General features: G+C 50.9%; 1 protein-coding gene across 2 annotated transcripts in view; it reads left to right on the forward strand.

Moving 5' to 3' along the window:
• CRTAC1 (cartilage acidic protein 1) overlaps positions 1-18,782 on the forward strand; it is a 1,631,295-nt gene that overhangs the window by 1,584,309 nt on the left and 28,204 nt on the right. For both annotated transcript variants that reach the window (XM_078643566.1, XM_078643565.1), the window contains exons 12-13: positions 5,062-5,207; positions 8,776-8,818. In XM_078643566.1, the coding sequence (XP_078499692.1) occupies positions 5,062-5,207; positions 8,776-8,818 (189 nt within the window). The remainder of the gene's footprint in view (positions 1-5,061; positions 5,208-8,775; positions 8,819-18,782) is intronic.

Raw genomic sequence — 18,782 nt, forward strand, 5'->3', positions numbered from 1 at the left:
AAGGATAAGGACTGCCCACGTATAACAGTCTTGAAAGCCTCCCACAGCGAAACAGCAGAAGAAACAGACCCCACATTTTCGTCAAAATAATTTTCAATTGCTTTCACAAGTTCAGAGCGGGTTTTAGGATTGCGGAAGTACCAGGGGTTAATAGGGGCGACCCTTCCCTCATTGCCCGCACCGACCTCATAACGAAGCCACAAGGGGGAGTGATCGGAGATACCCCTAGGGAGCTGACAAATTTCTCTAATGGAGGAGGATTGGACCGCCGGCATTAGGAAGTAATCAAATCTCGAAAGGCTACCATGTGCCCCAGAATGAAAGGTGTACTGTAGCTGTGTGGGGTGTAGTAGTCTCCAGGCATCTACCAGCCCGAAGGTCTCAAGCAACTCGCTCAACCACATTTGCGCCCTGGGTAGATCCCTAGGAGGATGACGATCAGAGGTACTAGAGACAACCGAATTCAAATCCCCGCCCAAAATCAAAAGGCCCTCAGGAAGTTCCAAAAGGACCTTACAGAGATCAGCGTAGGTTAAAGTCTGCAGGCCCGGGGGGACATAAACTGAGAGTATGGACAATGTCTTCCCCTCCCATCTACAAGTGAGCACCACGTAGCGCCCCCTGTCATCAAGCTTTACTTCATCAACTGCAAAAGGGAGAGAGGACCGAATGAGGATACCAGCCCCCCTGGAACCAGAAGTAAACCCCGCATGGGCCACCAACCGATATCTGCGCCTGTTCATTGCCTGACATGCATTGCCTATTAGATGCGTCTCCTGTAGGAGGACAATATCGGGAGAATGACGCCTGAGGAACCGCAAAACAATCCCTCGCTTAATTCTGTCACCCAACCCATTGACATTCCAGGATAACAGTCTCAACTCGCCACCCCCCATCCCCGAGAAGTAGGCAGAGCAGCACCCACAGAGAACCCAATGATCAGTGCAAAGGAAGAAAACAATACGATGCCTCGTGAATAAACAGAAACACATACACACACCCCCACCACTCCCCAACTTGAACATGTTACACCCCCCACCCTGCACCCCTGCGTACGACTAATAAGCCACCCCAACTTGCAGTGTGCCTGTCGCCCCATTACTGAACTAAGCTACGCAAAGAACCCAGGAGGAGGAAGAGTCCCCTTTTACCCCCCGCCACCCCCAGGCTAATCTAGGCCGAAAAGAAGATCAAAGTCCAGACTCAGCTGAAACAGCAGAAAAGTTCAGACGCCGGGATCCACGGTGCAACCTTCACTCCGCCGCGCCCCCATCGGCACCTCCGGGGTGCCCAGTACGTTCGTCTCTTCTAGGCAGAGAGTCAAGCCAGTCACTAACATTCTCCGGGCGATCAAAGAAGAATGCACGGTCCCCATATTCAATCCGAAGCCTGGTCGGGAACAACATGGCGTATTTGAGACCCAAGTCCCGCAATCGCCTTTTCACTCCCTGAAATCCAAGTCTTTGTTTCTGCACAAGCGGTGAAAAGTCAGGATAAAAAGAAACAGAGGCATTTTCAAATTTCACCGGGCCCTTATCCCGTGAGGCCTGAAGAATAGCATCCCGATCTCTGAAGTGAAATAGCTTGGCAATAATGGGCCTCGGGGGAGCGCCCGGCTTAGCCTTTCCACCAGGGACTCTATGAGCGCGTTCAACTGCAAAGAACTTGCTGAGTCCGGCGGGAGCAAGATAATTTGTAACCAGGTCTTCCACCAAGAGGTCAACCGTCAGGATCTCGGGATTCTCCGGGACACCAATAAGGCGCACGTTGTTGCGACGGGCCCTGTTTTCGTAGTCCTCGAGACGCCGAGCCATCTGGTCGTGCGAGGAACGCAGATTGCCAATCTCAGTCTGGGCCTCTGTGACATCCGCAGTAAGATTAGAAGTCTTCAAATCCAATGACTCGACCCTCTCGTTGGTCTTCGCCAGATCCGCTCTAATCAGCGTGATGTCAACTGCCACCGTGTCGATCTTAGAGGCAACGGGCTCGTACTGCTGTCCCATAGCGGCCTGCATGTTGGCAATGGCGCCCATGACGTCCTGCAAGGATATTTCCGAAGACGCTGAAGTGACAGTCTTAGGATTATCCGAGGCGCAACCCGAGGTGCCAGGTGACCCCTTAATCTGCAAATAGTGATCCATAATGTTCGTCTGAGTTTGGCCACCACGGAGAGAGGTGTTTTGGTCTTACGCTTCTCCAGAGCCGGTCTGGTGGCCATATTGGAAAAGGGACCCCGGAGGGGTCCTTGCGACCTGGTAAAAATGGCCGGTCGTGGAGTGGCCAAACAGACAACAAGACCAAATCAGACGTATGAAGGCACCAAAAAAACGGATTTGGGCAATCAATCGGGCCAGCACTAAACAGCAGAGAGACACCAGGCCAGTCGAAGATGGATCAGGGCCGCGCCTCTGCCAATCCGAGCCGGGAGTAGAAAACGAAACCGAAAGTCAGGAGGGGGTCGATCAGTGGGAGACCCCCTCAGCCGTTGTTGTTCAACTACTCCCCGACCTGCCAAGCAACTGAACCCCCGGTCCGCCTCGGGGTGAGCCGCAAAAAGTAGAGGCGATGTAAAAGTGGACCCCTGCGTCCAAATTCGATTTTTCAAAGGATGGGAAGATCAGCGAGGATGTACGAACAAAAGCCCGTCCTCAAAATCAGGATGTAGTCAGGATATCCGTGAAGGGTGGCGCGGGTCCGGGGAGCTCTGTGCTCATGCGACCATCTTGGATGCCCGCGAAGCTCCTCCTCCCAGACTCGCCAAATTGATGAATATGAGGCTTATGTTACGAGCCTTGGGTCTAGGTAGTAAACATAGGCAAAAAATCTTTGGTTCCATCAAATGTAATTTGCCTGTATTACTCTGAACCAGTTACATTGCCCCAAACATTTTGATAGCTAGACATATCCATAGTAGATGATAGAATGTTGCTCTGGCGTTATGACTTTTTGGGCAAAAGCCTGTGACAGTGGGATACACTTTTTGCAATTTAGATGGGGTGAGGTAAGTATGATGTCTATAGTTAAATTGTAAAAAATGTGCCTCACGTTCCTGGTGTTTTCCCCTACATCTCTGAAAGTGTCTGTGAGATCTGCCAAAGGTCAGTCTCCCCGCAGTTTTATGTTATTTAGCTTCCTATTTAAAATGAATCTACTAGATTTATTAATGTTGGAGACCATATGGCGATCGCCTACCGATGACAGTAATATTTGCATAATGCAATCTTTTTCAGGTTCCTCAAGAGAATGGCAACTTAGAGATCTAACTACTCTTTTAGTGTGTTAAAAATTGCCCCAGTGGTATAGAGTCTTGCAACTCTGTAAAGGAAATAAAGTTCTCAGAGTTATGGAGCCAGCCAAGATGTGTAATAGTGGCCTACATCCCGATAGTCAGGTTAGTTCGAACCTTGATTTGGTAAAATCAACTTCCAGCCCAGAAAGGCAATTCTGTGGCATGTGCAGTTTGTCGTTTAGTTCTTTGAAGATATGCCAAAAGTGTCTTGCCACTACCAAAAGACAAGGTGTACCAATAGGAAGCCATATTTCCCTAAAATGCAGGTCAGGTAGGTTAACCATCTCAATGCGAATCATAAATACTGTAATTCAGAGCTCATGTTAATTTTATCCAGGAAACAAACAACCCATTACAGTTGCGCAACAATATAATATGTCTCAAGATGGGGCACTGAGGCCTCCTTCATCAATGGAGAGACATAGGTTGGAGAAGGCTATTCTGTCTACCAATTCCCCAAATCATATTTCCTAGCACCGTTTTAGCATCATAACAGAAATGGTATGTGAGCACAGTGGGTATAGTGGAAAAGTAACATAACAGATGGAGGAAAAGGATCATACTTGTGATGGCTTTCCTAGCCAGGGACGAGTGTAGAAAGTTCTTTTAAAAGCCTAAGGATGATCTGATAGCTGCTAAGGCTCTGTCCAAATTCCCTGAGATTGTCAGTCTATTGATATTGATCCCTAAATATGTTATTGTGTGTAAAGAAAGCTTATAGACGGCCGTATCTAATGCTGTGAGCACTTTGAGCTCTAGGTCTGTTATGGGAAAGATGCAGGATATATGTATTTTCACTTTTGATCCTGACACCCTGCAAAACTTCTTCAATGTATGCAAGGCCACTGGGGTGCTGGAGCAGACATCCTGGAGAGTCAACAATACGTCACTTGCATATACTGGGATAGTATTACTAAGCTAATCCGGTCCGCCTGCTGTCACATGTGACTTGCAGAAGGCTCCATTGCCAAAGAGAACAGCAAAGGTGATGAGTGGCAGCCTTGCCAAGTCCCTTTTCTAATTTGTATTGGAACAGAGAAGATCTTGTCTGTTTTCATTTGTGCTGTGTTATTGTCATAAAGGAAGTTGATCCAGGAAATGATCCATTCGTCAAATCCCATTGTCTTTAAGACCATATCCAGATATGTCCACTCAAGGGAATCAAATGCTTTCTCCATTTCTATGGTGGTATCCGCTGCAAAAGCTCTATCATCTGGAATCTGGTCTATGATATGAGAAGAGTCTATGCAAATTGATTGCTTCATTTTTTTTCCGAGGAACACCATTGTGATCCTCATGGACAAGTTGTGGGAGAACCACATGTAGCCTAATAACTAATTCCTTACCGAAATTTTTGTTCTCTAAATTTAATATGGATAATGGTCTGTACAATGGGTGGTCTAGGGTCCAGGTGATCTTCATTCTAAAACCCTCCCCCCCCCCAGATTATTTTATGGGGTTTTTATGTGTGTTTTCTGGAAACAATTAAATATGTTTGAACACAAATCAGAGTGAGAGTGAAACATACTGTGCATGCATTGATGGGTTAAATACATTTGGTAATGGTTGGAGAAGGCAACATATAAATATTTGCCTTTTGTCTACCAAAGGATCCACATTAATTAAGGAGACTCCACTTTCGAATAGTTGGTGGTGAGGTACTGTATGATAAGACAGGTCAGTCATTGCCGGCATGCCATAGGTGATTGAGATGAAATGGTATTTTTTCATTATTTTTTTTTTGTCCCCTATTCTTTCACCTCACATTGCAGGAAAGGACGAAGCTAGCAGTTTGGAGGTGACTTGGCCAGATGGCAGATTTGTAAGCCGCACAGTAGCCCAAGATGAGATGAACTCGGTGCTGCACATCCCCTATCCGACGGGCGAGAGCAAACCGATGGAGCGGTCAGATCTAGAGGTTTGGAGAGTGTACTTGAATGTTATTTATTAACATCACAATCCATTGCAAATGAGAGTATAAGGAACTGTTTAGCCAAGTTATAGATTATATAAATATTCACATTCTGAGCTATAAACCAGTTGTGCGTCAATTTGTGGTCGATAAAATTGTGCTTCTGTGGGGCGTAATAACCTTTAAGTTACATAGTCCAAATTCGCATTGTGGAATAATAAACAGAAAATGGGTGATGTGAAAATGTATATATACAGACATTTTTGGTGTGGGTTGTCTGTCACTTGAACAACACCTTGTTGACCACAACAGGTGAAGAGTGAAGGTACGTGGAACTCACCTGCACCAGCATGTAATGCTGTAATCAAGTCCTCACACACAGTCACATCTCATGTATACCCTCCAAAGGTGATTGTGGGGATGGGACTCACTCAGAATACATTCGCATGGCAGCTGTGAGCTGCCTCATCAGCTATGAACCCCAATATGGTGTGGGGCACAAAGAGCTGAAGAGGATTGGGGGCACAGGGAGTTGCCCATGTGTTCTGTTCACAGTTGCAAACAGTGTGCCAGGCAGCTGTGTGCTGCTTGTTCCTACGTGGCCTGCTGCATGTTGAGGGCCACAGATGACCGGGTTAGCTGCCATGATGCCATCTTCACAAATACTAAGATGACACTCGAGCACCCATTAAGTGCCTGGAGCTACTGTATTTAAATCCCTTCCTCGCCTTTGGGTAAAACAGTTATTCCCCCTGCTGGCCTTGAGAAAAGCAGATGATTAAGTATTTGCACCCCCACAATTTCCCAATGCAGGGGGGCAAATGAGATACTAGCCCGTCTGTCCTTTGCCAAGGCATGGAGCAGTGTACGATGGCAGGGCACTGGGGTAGATTTTACCTGCTCTGGTGTCAAATTGTAATTCTCCTCCTGTCCTTGGACAGTGATAAGGAACATGATAAATCATTCCTGACCCTTAGGCAAGGCCATGCGGTTATAAGAAATAAACATCCATAAATTTGCTCCGAGGACCTTGGTGAGGCCAGGAAGTGTTCATTTTATTTTCACATCCTGACCTGATAAAGCTGCAGTGCATTTCCTGCTCACACAATCCATTATTGCACATGAACATTGGGAGGGGTATGGGTGCAGAGTATCCACCGCGCTTACACCTAAGTGCTACATGTAGATTTATTACATTTTTATTGTTTGTGAAAGGATTCACCATCATTTTTAACAGATCGTGAATTAGTATGGATTATACTCCATGGGGTAAGCGCACTGGATGTTCACATTTTAGATTGTATTTGCAAAACAGCTGGATAAAGGATGCCACGACATTATTAGAACGCTAGATCTCACAAATGGCATCACAAATTAATTGGTGGAAACGCAGAGTTATTTAAAACAGTCACATAAATATTTATGGAGTTCTTCATATTTCAGTTTTCTAAGTTATTCGATTGAGTGATATCGATGGTTTCGTTGATATGTGTGATTTCAGTCATTATGCCATTTGTGATGTCATATTTGATGTCACATGTGAGGTTACGAGTAGCGCATAGCAAGGGTGGAAGTTCAACTTAAAGGTCGTTTTCAGTGGTTTTTATTAGGTTTTACATTGCAACCATGAGGTCTCATGAACTGATTTATGTGTGTTTTATACATTTGTTTTCAGTAAAAAGAAGCACAACTTGACTTGAACAAAGCATTCCAATATACTCACGCACTTATATTCACTGAAAAGCACAATTTTCAAAATGAGCTATGATTGAGACTCAAAGGCACATAACCACTTAAATTAGTTACGTTTAAGAAAGTACACAACATATGACAGTCATCTGCCATGTTGTTTTCGAGTTAAAACTAGGCTTGGGCAACATTTTAATTACGCTGGTATGACATACTTAGTTAATTTTGGGAAATGTGAATTACACGTGTTACATGAAATCCCTGAAATTATGGCATATGCCACGTCACATAATTACTTGCCAGTAGTATTCGTAGTAATAATTGAACTAAAATGTATGTGAACTACAGAACATAGACAACCGTGGTTTTCTGATATTATTTTTTTTTTTCACTATTCTTTTTTCGCATGAAATGCACCCTTGCATCAGAAATTGATGCAGGGACGTATTGTGCTCTAAAATATAGTGCCCAATAACAACTTTACATTATGCTTAATTAGGTATATTTCACCAAATGTTCCCAACATTTTGCATATTTCCTGAAAAGCAGATTTCAAGAATTTTGCACACCCCTTGTTAAAACTTTTTTTATGTATCTGTCACGTTTCCAAATAGTTTCGTTCATGGCAGTCAACTGTGAGTTATATCGTGTGCTGTATGCATTCTTAATATAACTGGCTAGTTTCAGCGGTTTTGTGCGCAGACAGAAGGCATAACACCAATGCACAGACATAAAGAAAAAAAGTTATGTGAACAACATGGTGGGCTTCACAAGTCATATGGCTTGTGTTGAGTATGTATGTAAAAGACCTATGCGCAGCAAAGTTTGTGGAATTGCCATACACTTTCAGACAAATATCATGCCACATTTGGTGCTGATTGGTCATTTTTGAAAAAAGTTATAAAGGAAGGTCTCAAATATTGTCACTTTTTCTGTAGCATGGTTTTCCCATAGAGGAGTTTGGGCACAAATAACTCCGAAACCGCCAGTGCTTAATTTGTAAAAAAAAAAAAATGTGCCAGGGCCCTGGTCAGGAGGCTACTACAACTTGCCCCACTCATTGCCCCTGCCAGTGACAACACCAACACAACTACTAACCATCACACTCCTTAAAGTGTGATAAGTTAGACTATATGAGGCCCCCAAAGCTATAAGTATGGCCTGGGTGGCAGTCAATAGTAATTTTTTGCAGCGCCACCATGCGGGAGACTGGTGCAAGCCCAGAGTTGACAATTAAGTGCCGGTGTTGAGCACCAGACAACACTGCCTCAAATTAAGCACTGGAAACCGCTGAACATGTAAACATGAGCAGTTTATGGCAAGAACTTGAGCGAGGCGTGTGGAACTTGCCCATATTTCATTTTTATGCAATTATAGTTTACTGAACGTAACTAAAGAGCACAGAGACCTCGAGAGTGAGCGGGCCTTTGGTACAGTGCCTACTTGAGAGTCAGGAATAGCAATCAGTGTACACTGGGCACAGTGGCTGTACCCAAGTACTGAACCGTGCAGGAGACTGGCAAAGTCTGTAGATCATGCTGTACATTTTCTTGGGAAATGGGTGCTGAGCACAGCTCATCCAGAGTTCCCTACATAAAGCGGCTAACTGTTCCATGAATGGATAGAGGTTTTCATTTTGCATTCTAGAGGAAGGCGTCACAGACAAAGATGAATAGATCACTGGGCATGGATCCATTGTTTAATTAAATGTTGGTGAACAAAATACTCCATTCCCAACCAATCGACATCTTGAAAGATAATCATTTCCTGAAGGGAACAGAGTGTATGTCAGCAGTGAAACCGGTGATGCAGCTGAAGATTAATATCTGGTCCTCTGCACTACTCCTGCAAATCAGTTGTACTTTTTTTTGTCTTTTTTATGCAGTGCGGCGAAGGGTTTTCTCTGAATGAAAATGGGCGTTGTGCAGGTGAGCTAAAAAACACATTCACTATGCAGTCTTGTGTATCTATGCTTCAGGTAGTGATGTTCTGGATCCAGCACATGTCCCAATATGTTCCTCCTGCGATACTAACCCTACTGCGGTTGTATGTCAGCACAACGCGGACTATTACCACGCATGGCATTACAGCGCTGTTTTCACAACGCAAGTCGTTACAACGACTTGCGCTGTAAGCGCTGGATAGTGGAATAGTTTAATTTTCTATTCCAAGTCCAGCCCACGTTACAGTAGGGTAGGTGTTGGAATAGAAAATTAAACTATTCCTTGTCCAACAGCGCCCTCCAGCCAAGTCGTTGAAACGACTTGCGCTGTAAAAGCAGCGTAGTAATGGCAGCGCGTGGTAATGCCCGCGTTGTAAAGGGTGTTCCCCCCTACTGCACATAAATATTTATTAGCTATAGTACCTTCTGTTATTCATTATAAGGATATTGCAAGTCACAGAGTCCTGTGATCCTATCAGTGGCGTAGGAAGTGGGGTGCAGTAGGTGCGGGCCGCCCTGGTTGTCATCACTGAGGAGGGTCAAAAAATGACTAAAATATGTGTTTTAAACACATATTTTTCCCATTTTGTCAAGCCGTGGGGTGACAAGAAATGTTACTCTCCAGGGGAATGAGGCTGAAGGCATGTTCCCTTTATAAGGTCATGGAACTCTGATATCATTTTATTATACAACAGAGGATATTTTATTCCTTATAGTTACACCACCCCCTTCCCACAGATTGCTTAAATCATTGGTGTCTTGCTTTTTGATATTTTTGCAGATATGAAGAATGAGAGTAGGATCTGTACTTCAAAATCAAACACAAAAAAACACTTAGTAATTTGTTGCAAAAAAGATATCAGAATCAAACTAATGTAAATCAGGGTATGAAAATGCTGTAACCCAGAATGTCTAGAAACGTGCAGAGTCTATCTTTACTTTATTTACGATGGTGTAGGCAAAGAAATATTTTGCCTTAAATATCCTTTCTGCTGATAACTGTTCAGTTTTAGAAAAGAAAATCAGAAGGAAGAAAGACAGTTCTCTTTTTGTTGCTTAAACTGCAGATGCAGTGACCTTCTGTGACCTTTCACCTTGGCTGCTGGCTCTAGCAGCAGGCAATATCAAAGTCACAATTCGATTGCAATAAGGAAATCAGAGACCGTCTTTATACAGGGATAGCAGGCTCCCATGTGTGTTTTACAATTCAGGCTTAAATTTGAATCCATGCCCTCAATACACCCAAGTATGTAAACCCACTCCTGCCCAATTCAACTTCATATCCTGATCTAGCTAATATTAGGGGCGTGAACAGGGCCTTGTGTGGTGCGACCGGTGCCACTGCACCAGATGCTGAGTTCCGATGAGTGACGGTGAAGGGGCTCTGTGCTTGCAAGCATATCATGGTTTTAAAAGCACCTGCTGTCGCGTTCCTGGCCTTTTGCAATTTTCAGGCAACACAAAAATGGCAAGACAACTCTGGTGATTAATGTTCTTCCTGGAGACGGATCAGAGTTTTGTCTAGGGAAAGTTTTGTCTCATCATAAGATAGTGTTGAGGAATAATGTTCCATGCTGCAAAGAATGTGTACCATGCTGATCACAAAGTTCATATAATGTAAATAGGTCAGTGGGTTACTGCTTTTGTCAGAGAGATCCTTTGTTGCTTGCATTTTATAAATTAAAATTATGGCATAGAACAGTGAGCTATTGACTGTCATCAAAGAGCTGCATGTAAACTGCAAGGTATAGATTAGAGCATTACAATCGCTCCCCAGTCTTTCATTATCCTAATGCTGCAAAATGGGTTCACTGGGGCAGGAATCAATTATTATTATTAAAGAGAACCCCCAACCATGATGTTACATTTTAACTTCTGAGTTTGTGCTTTTCCAGACCAAGAACTCTTAAGCTATCCTGCCTACCAGCATGGATGACATGTGCCTCCTACACCTTGCTAGCCCTCTGTCTTATGTAACATTTTCTATGCATTGATTTACACACATATGATTCATTGTCTCTGTGTTTTGTAAAGTGCTCTGACAACCTACACTGGTATGAGTGGCACTATAAAACAGAAGAACTTCTTGTGAGAGAGAGTGGTTATGGAGACTTAATGGGTACTTTTAAAGGGTGGTAGTGAGGGAATCCATAGCTAAGAAGGTCATTGGGGCGACAACAAACATTGTCGCACTGGGCACTACCAGCTCTAAACCCAGGCCTAGAAATGAAAATGAGTATCAGTCTCCCTCCGTTTATTTTAGATGTAAGTTTTACGTGGTTGTGTTCAAATAAACTTGCCTCATTATAAGCATCTTATAAAATCATCCCTATGTCAGAACGAAGTGGCAAAAAACACAGGACCGCTATAATTCAATGTGTTGACATTCATATAAAATGAATGTAACAGGAAAGCAACAGATCGTTGTACATCAATTGGGGTTTCATAATTTTAAATATTTTGGTGGTATGCCACATGTCCACAATGGCATTGTATTTTCTGCTTATTTACACATTTAGGCGCAGAAGATTACGAAAAGTGCTCAGACTCGTGCATTTTTTGTCCAGAGCTAGATTCGAATCCGTGTCCCTCTGTTGGTATTTGGAGGCTTTTCCACTATTGAACATCTCTTCACTGACTCTGCCATAGTAGTTTTTACTTTTCTTTACAAGAATGCGAATGTGAGCTCTCTCTATCCTAAATGAAAGAACTTTAATGTATGGCTCACCCTAGCTGCCCGTTCAGCTCCTATAGCAAACCGGTCCTTTATCCACCCCCAACCTTGAGCCCAACCTTGGGGCCGCGCGGACCCAGCATCAGCGCCGCTCCATCAGCCGTCTGAGAGGGTGACTGCCGGGTGATTTAGTGGCTGTTGCCTTTGCTCACTGATTATGGTGTGGTCGGCAGTTGTAGTAGAGCGGACAGGTTGTCAGGGCCGAGGAAATAAAGTGTGACAGAGTGCGGCTGCCGAGGCACTGTGTGTTATATGGTAGCCGCAAGTAACTGATTGGTTCTAACGTGACATCGATAAATAAAGTGTTTCTTTAATGCATCATGTGCTTAAATCTAACTGAGCACCTGAGATCCTTTAGCCGAGCCAAAAATGGATTGAAACCCCTGGCAACTTGTCAGGAAATAGTAGCTGCAAGGCTGCCGCTGTCGCAGGTATTCAGTGGGGTTGGGGGGTTATGTTTAAATATCCTTTCTGTTGATTACTGCTCATTTTAAGAAAGTAGATCTGAAGAAAGGAAAGCCAGTTCTCGTTTTTGTTGCTTAAACAGCAGATGCAATGATGTTCCGTGACCTTTCACCTTGACTGCTGCCTGTAGCAACACGCATTTTGGAAGACATAACTCGATTGTAATAAGGAAATTGGAGACAGACGTTACACAGGGATAGTGGGATCTCACGTTTTGTAATGTTTTACAGCGCAATACCCCCAACCTTGAGGCCGCCATGTTAAGTGACAGGGCGGTCACTTAAAATGGGCTTTAGACTGTGTACTTTGGGGTACACCAGTAGGTGAGGGGGGGGGAAGCACTGACACAGATAACCAACGTAGTGTGGAAAAGGCCGCTTTATTGGAATCAGGTGCACCTACAACATTGTCCCACCTGGCCTGTGCCGAACAAAACTACTTCTCACTAAATAACAACTGCCTGACCGCCCCCACCCCCACCCCTAAATGTAACCCCAACATTTCAACTTAAAATACAACCATCCACTCAGCAACCTACCCTTCGACTGAATGCCCCAGTGACCTCCATGACCTCACCCCCGCCTACCATACAGTCCCAGGCCTCCAGCAAAACCACCCTATCTCCTTAAGAAAGCGCCACTCGAAAGTCGCATACGACTTTTGACCCCCCCCTAGGACTCCTGCCTCCTGGGATACCTGAGCACCCCCAACGCCCCATCCAAAGCCTCCCTCAACTGGACTAAGTACAACTCCATGCCATACCTGGACAGGTGAACCCCGTCCTCCCGGAAGAAATATACTGCACCATAGCGCAGTTCCGGGTGCTCCATCCTCCCCACCCCCTCCCTGGCACAGAAGTCGCGCATCTCCCGATTTTTTTTCCTCCTAGCCCTGTCTATGGCTCCCGGGCGCTCCGCCCCCCTCCACACTCGCCTGGGAATAAACTCGGACCAGATGATATGACAGCCCGCCCATTGCTTCTTCACTTCCCTCAGGTCCCGCTTCATCTGTTTGAGCAGGGCCAACCCCTTGCACTGCACCAAATCGTTCTCGCCCAGATGAATCACCACCACATCCGGGCATACCCCCCTCTCACCAACGTGTTCAACAAAGGCAATAACTCGTGCCAACGTCTACCCCCTTTCCCCCTCCAATGACAACGGTACAACCCTGCATCCAATCCCAAATTGAGTGTCTGTTGCCTGTCCCACTCTGCCTGTTCCGCCCTCTTGACGAATGAGTGTCCCACAATGTATATGTTCAACACCTCCACTGCCGGCCCCGCCACAGCACCTGTAAAGACACACATGTCAAAATCGGGAAACACCGCTACAACACCCCCTCCGCCTCTCTCAACCGCACGTACGTCCGGTAACAATCCGACTTCCACCGTCCAAGCTTCTGAATCTCCTCCTTACCCCAGCCCCTCCGAGCCGCCTCCGTCGCCGCCCCGATCCGAAAGGAATGCGTCCCGAACGCCAGCGGGTCCTCCCCCAAGTACCGCAGGGCGCACCGCAGAACCCACAAAGCCTGAGACGCTGACACTCCGGTCCCCTCCTCTCGACCAAAAACCTCCCCCTCCCTGCTGCTGCCGCCCGCCATCAGCCTCCGCCCCCACGCCGCCGGGCACACCCCGTCCCCGCCGGCCAGGCCCAGTACCACCCAGGTCCCAACCCCCCGCTGGTCCGTCTTCGAGCGCCGCAAACGCACCGCCACCTCCTGCGCTCGCAACTCCACATCCCCCCACAACACCCCCCACCTCCCCCCTGCGCCCAGCAGCTCCGACACTCGAAACGCTCCAAAGAACAGCCAGGACATCAGAGTAGAAAAACGCACTGCCTCGTCCTCGTCCCTGCAAACCACCGGAAGTGCGCCAATGACTCCCCCCAGCAACTCCACCGTGATGGGACGCCGCAGCCGCACCTTCGCACCCCATTCTCTCGCCCACCCCTCCAGCAGCCTGGTCCCCAGTTCCCCCGCCGACGGGGGGTAGCCCCACCACATCTTTCCCATGAACGCCACCGCCGACAACTTGCCCGCAATCGACACTCGCGACAGCCCTCTATCCATGAGCGCCAGCATATACCTTACCACCTGCTCCTCGCGCTGCCACCGGTCCCCATGCCTTACCGCACCGGACCTCCGGAATTCCTCCCACACTAGCTCGTATGCCTTCCACGTGGACACCGCCACCGACCCTTTCACCAATTGAAAGACCCGGCCTCGCCCACCGACCACAGCTCCTCTGACACCGGCGTTCTGACGTCCTCCGCCGCCGTGGCTAACCCATGGAACCCTCCCACTGTGAACGAGACAAGGCATCGGCAATGTCATTCTCCAAGCAACGCAAGACAAACACCCTCATGAATTTCAGAACCTGCGGGTCCCGAGCCGACTGTCTGTTCACCACCTGCACGACGGCCATATTGTCCACTCGAAACAGCACGCGCTTTTGCGCCAGCGCCCCTGCCCACACCGTGACTGCCACCACTAACGGGAACAACTCCAAGAACGCGATGCTCCTCCCGCCCGCCTGCCACTGCTCCGGCCACTGCTCTGCGTACCACTTTCCGTCCCAGTACAGACCGAAACCGCCGCCGCCCGCCGCATCCGAGTACATGGTGACGTCCCACTCCCAGTCCTCCGCCGGCGCCATGGGTACCCCATTGAACCGTTCTAGGAACGCCCGCCACATGCGCAGATCCTCCTTCAGTCCCGCCGAGAGGCGCACATGGTGATCCGGCAAAGTCAAACCGGACAGCGCCAAACCCAAACGCCTGCAAAAACGTCCGGCCCGCCCGCACCACGCGGCAAGCAAAATTCAAATGCCCCATCAACACCTGTACCTCCCGCACCATCACCTTGCTCTTGGACAAGATTTCATCCACCAAAACCAGCATCGCTGACCTCTTATCTTCCGGTAGGCGCGCTTCCATGGCGACCGAGTCGAGCTCGATACCGAGAAAGGACAACACTGTGCTGGGGCCGCACGTCTTCTCTGGCGCCAGGGGAACCCCAAATTCCCCCATCAACCCGGCCAAACCATCCAGCTGCCGCTGACAGTCCGCCGTTCCGGGCCGCCCCACCAGAAAGAAATCATCCAGGTAGTGCGTCACTGACTCCGAGCCTGTGCGCCTGGAAAAACCCACTGCAGGAATGAGCTGAAACGCTCAAACAGCGCGCATGAAATGGAGCACCCCATCAGCAGCGCCTTGTCCACGAAGATGAGACCTTGAAACTGGATCCCCAGCAACTGGTGATCCGCAGGGTGCACCGGAAGGAGTCGGAAAGCCGACTTGACATCGCATTTCGCCATCAGCGCGCCCTGTCCCGCCGCCGCGACGAGCCTCCGCGCCACGTCCACCGACGAGTAAGTCACCGATGCCAAATACGCCGAAATGTAGGCGTTGACCGACTCCCCTTCCGGCCAAGACAAGTGCTGTATCAGCCGAAACTGTCCCTCCACCTTCTTGGGCACCACCCCGATGGGGGAGATGATCAAGCCCGGCAAAGGCGGTGCCGTGAAGGGGCCTGCCATCCGACCTTCCCTGACCTCTTTTAACAGTTTCTCCCTTACAACCCTTTGTGTGCGTTCACTGACTTCAGATTGTCTGCCCAGCGAGCAATCCGAGGGCCCTCGTACCCCAGCCTGAACCCCTCCCGGAAACCCCGACGCAGCACTGCAGCATCCCCCGCCCGCGGATACGCCGCCAACCAGGGCTCCATCCGTTCGATCCTAACCGGCGTATGAGCCTTTTCCCATAGCCCCAGCGCCGCCCCCTCGGCCCCCACCCCTCCCCCCAGCTTGTCCTCCTCTGGCTGGCACGGCCCCCTGCCCGGGCTGCTGCCCCGGGGGGCCACCGGGCCCCCAGCACCGCAGCACTGGGTGCCGCCCCCCGCATGACGAGCACTCGTGCCGGAAACGGCATGCCGCCCGCCCGCAGGCCCCTCTATTAAAGTCCCAGCAGGCCCCCACTGTGGCCTGGCCTCCCAAGTCCCCCTGCCCCACCCCACCACGGGTGGGGCAGGCCGCAAAGGGGGGCGGCACCAGCGGCAAACCGCTTGCCGTGTAAATGGTGCGGCCAAACTTGGCCCCTCCCATTGTTTGCTGGTACAGATCCGAGTCCAGTTCCCCCCATTGCGCTTCCGGGTCCGCCGCCATGCGCGCCCGGAATTCCTCATCGTAGTGTGACCACGCGAACCCGCCGTAAGTCACCTGTGCCCTCCGCACCACGTCCATATATTTGAAGAGCGCGACGGACCGGTCCGGGAACTTCTCGCAGTACACGCTCGCGTATATGAGGAAAGCCGCCGACCAATTGTCTAACGTCAGGGGCACCTTTGGGCGCCTTGCTAACTCCTGTTCCTCCTCCTTAGACCCCTCCTTCGACGTCAACTCCCTGTGTAGCAGCTTCAAGATATCAATGTACTCCCCTTTCCATATCTTCTCTTTCGTCGCCGCCGAAAGGTGGGCCCCCAGCGGCTTGGTCAGCCCCATGTACGGCAACTTACGCACCGGCACCACACAACTCTCCCCCCCACCCCCCCCACCGGCTCCGTCTCTCCCGCCACCGCCGACTCACCGCCCGTGTTCGACCCGTCTCCGCCCGGCGCGGCTCCGTCCTTGCCTACTACCGCGTCCTGCACGTACCGCCCCCGCACCAGCCGCCACCCATCTTCCCCACCGCCCCCCGTCCCCACCGACAGATGTACACAGCACCGCTTGCCACTCCCCGCTCCGTCACCCGTCTTACCTGGCGTCAAGGTCGGCGTCCTTGCTGGATCCCGCCGCCTAACCAGTGAGGCTGAGGGGGCTGTCACTCTGGGCGCTTCTTGCCTTGCTGGCACCTGCAATACACTGCTAACAACATTACAAGCCCCCCCGTCCTCCCGAATCTCTCCTTCTTCCTCCGACTCTCCCTCAGCCGGCTCCACACCACCCCGGCCCCCCACTTGGGGTTCCAGCCGGCCCAACACCTCTCTCCCCCGACGCACCGACTCTCCATCAGCTGGCACCACACCACCCCGGCCCCCCACTTGGGGTTCCAGCCGGCTCAACCCCGCTCTCTCACGACACACCCGCATCAAGTCCATCAAGTCCTCACTCGCCCTCCTATCCTCCATACTCCCAAGCAAGTCAGAAACATTTGCATCCCTCCTCAATCCCCCACCCCCGGCGGCCGTAAAGACCCTTTGGGGAGGGGCCGGCGGAGACACATCCCGCCTCCAGTTGCCGTAGTCATGAGTTTGGTCCCACGCTGGAGCTCGGCCGCCCGCACCAAACAGAGCCGGCCCATCCTCTCAGTGGGTGGGGGCCGCATGCTGCTCCCCCGAGCGCCTCACAAACAGCTCCTGCCAAGGGAAAAAAGCGGAGTCCAGCATGCCAGGGTGACAACCCCCCTCTTCACTCCCCCACGCGCCGCCCCCTCCCCCACTCCCCCATCCCCTGCCGCTCCCCTCCCCCATCCTGCCGAATGTCCTCCGCGCCGCGACGGTATCCCCCCACCCCCTAGTTTCCAATCCCCCTCCCCAGCCCAGCCCCCCGGCCCACCCCACCCCCGAAACCCCCGCTCGGCCCCGCACCCCCCCCACGCTCAACACCCTAGAAACCCCCCCATGCCGCACCCCCGCTCCCCGCCCCCCCGCCGTAACACCCCCTCTGCCCGCCACTGCCCCCGCCCCCTCACTACCCCCTGCCTCCCCTCCGCCACTCTCCCCGACCCACCCCCCTTTCCCCGACTCACCACTCCCGCCCACCGCACCGCCGCGCAACCCCCCATCACCTGAGTCCTGCCGAGTCCCTCTGCCAGGACCCCCTCCCCCGCTGCCCCAGCGCCGCCGACCTGCCCCCGCCCCCCACACCCTCCCCCTCCTCCCCTGAGGATGAGCCCCAGTCCAGCTCCGTGTCCACCTCCCCCCCCACCTCCTCCTCCACATCGGTCTCCTCAATCAGCAGTGGGGACCCCGCCTCCCCCTCCCCTCCCGCCAACTGCCCCCTCGGCTCACACGACTCGGCCCCCCCGCCCCCCTCCACCACCGGTTTCTCACCACCTGCAGCCCCCCGACCCCCTTCCCCACCCCCCACCCCCACCCCCGGCAACACTACCTGTTCCCCCACCTCATCCCCCCCCCCCCCCCCCCCCCAGCTCATCCACCGCCTCGCTGGCCGCCCCCCTCCCCCCCACCTCCTCAACAAACTCTAATGCCTTCTTCTTCCCCTTCCGCCCGCCACGCTGGACGCCTCCCTTCGCCCTCCCACGCGGCGCCGCCTCCTTGCGCCGTCCTCCACCCCTCTCTCCTCCGTCCCCCCTCCCACCACGCTGGGCCGGCCGCGGCGGCTCACACGCCGCCACAGCCGCAGCGGCGCCGTTTGCAGCGCGCCGCTGCGGCCTTACCTTGAGGTCGGGCCGCACGATGTCCAAGCGGGCCGCCTCACTCAGCAGCCTCAATGCCTCGGCCACACGCGGATCGGAGCACTCCGCCATCGCGCCTGCACCTACGCCGCCTGTACGACCTCGCTCAATACACCAGCTACAGTTAGCGATCCACCTGCGCAACCACGCCAACCGCCCACAGGCCGCCTCGCCACTCTGCAGAAAACCACGCAGGTAACACGAATTACCACGAACTGCCTACACTAACCTGGCTGTTGTGTCACTGCCACAAACAATGTGCGGTGACACAAAATGGCCGCATTATATATCAGCCAGCCCAAAACCCAGCCCAAGGAGCCCAACCAGCCCAAGCCAGC

Source organism: Lissotriton helveticus, chromosome 5_1, assembly GCF_964261635.1.
Source record: "Lissotriton helveticus chromosome 5_1, aLisHel1.1, whole genome shotgun sequence".
NCBI classification, from domain to species: Eukaryota; Metazoa; Chordata; class Amphibia; order Caudata; family Salamandridae; genus Lissotriton; species Lissotriton helveticus.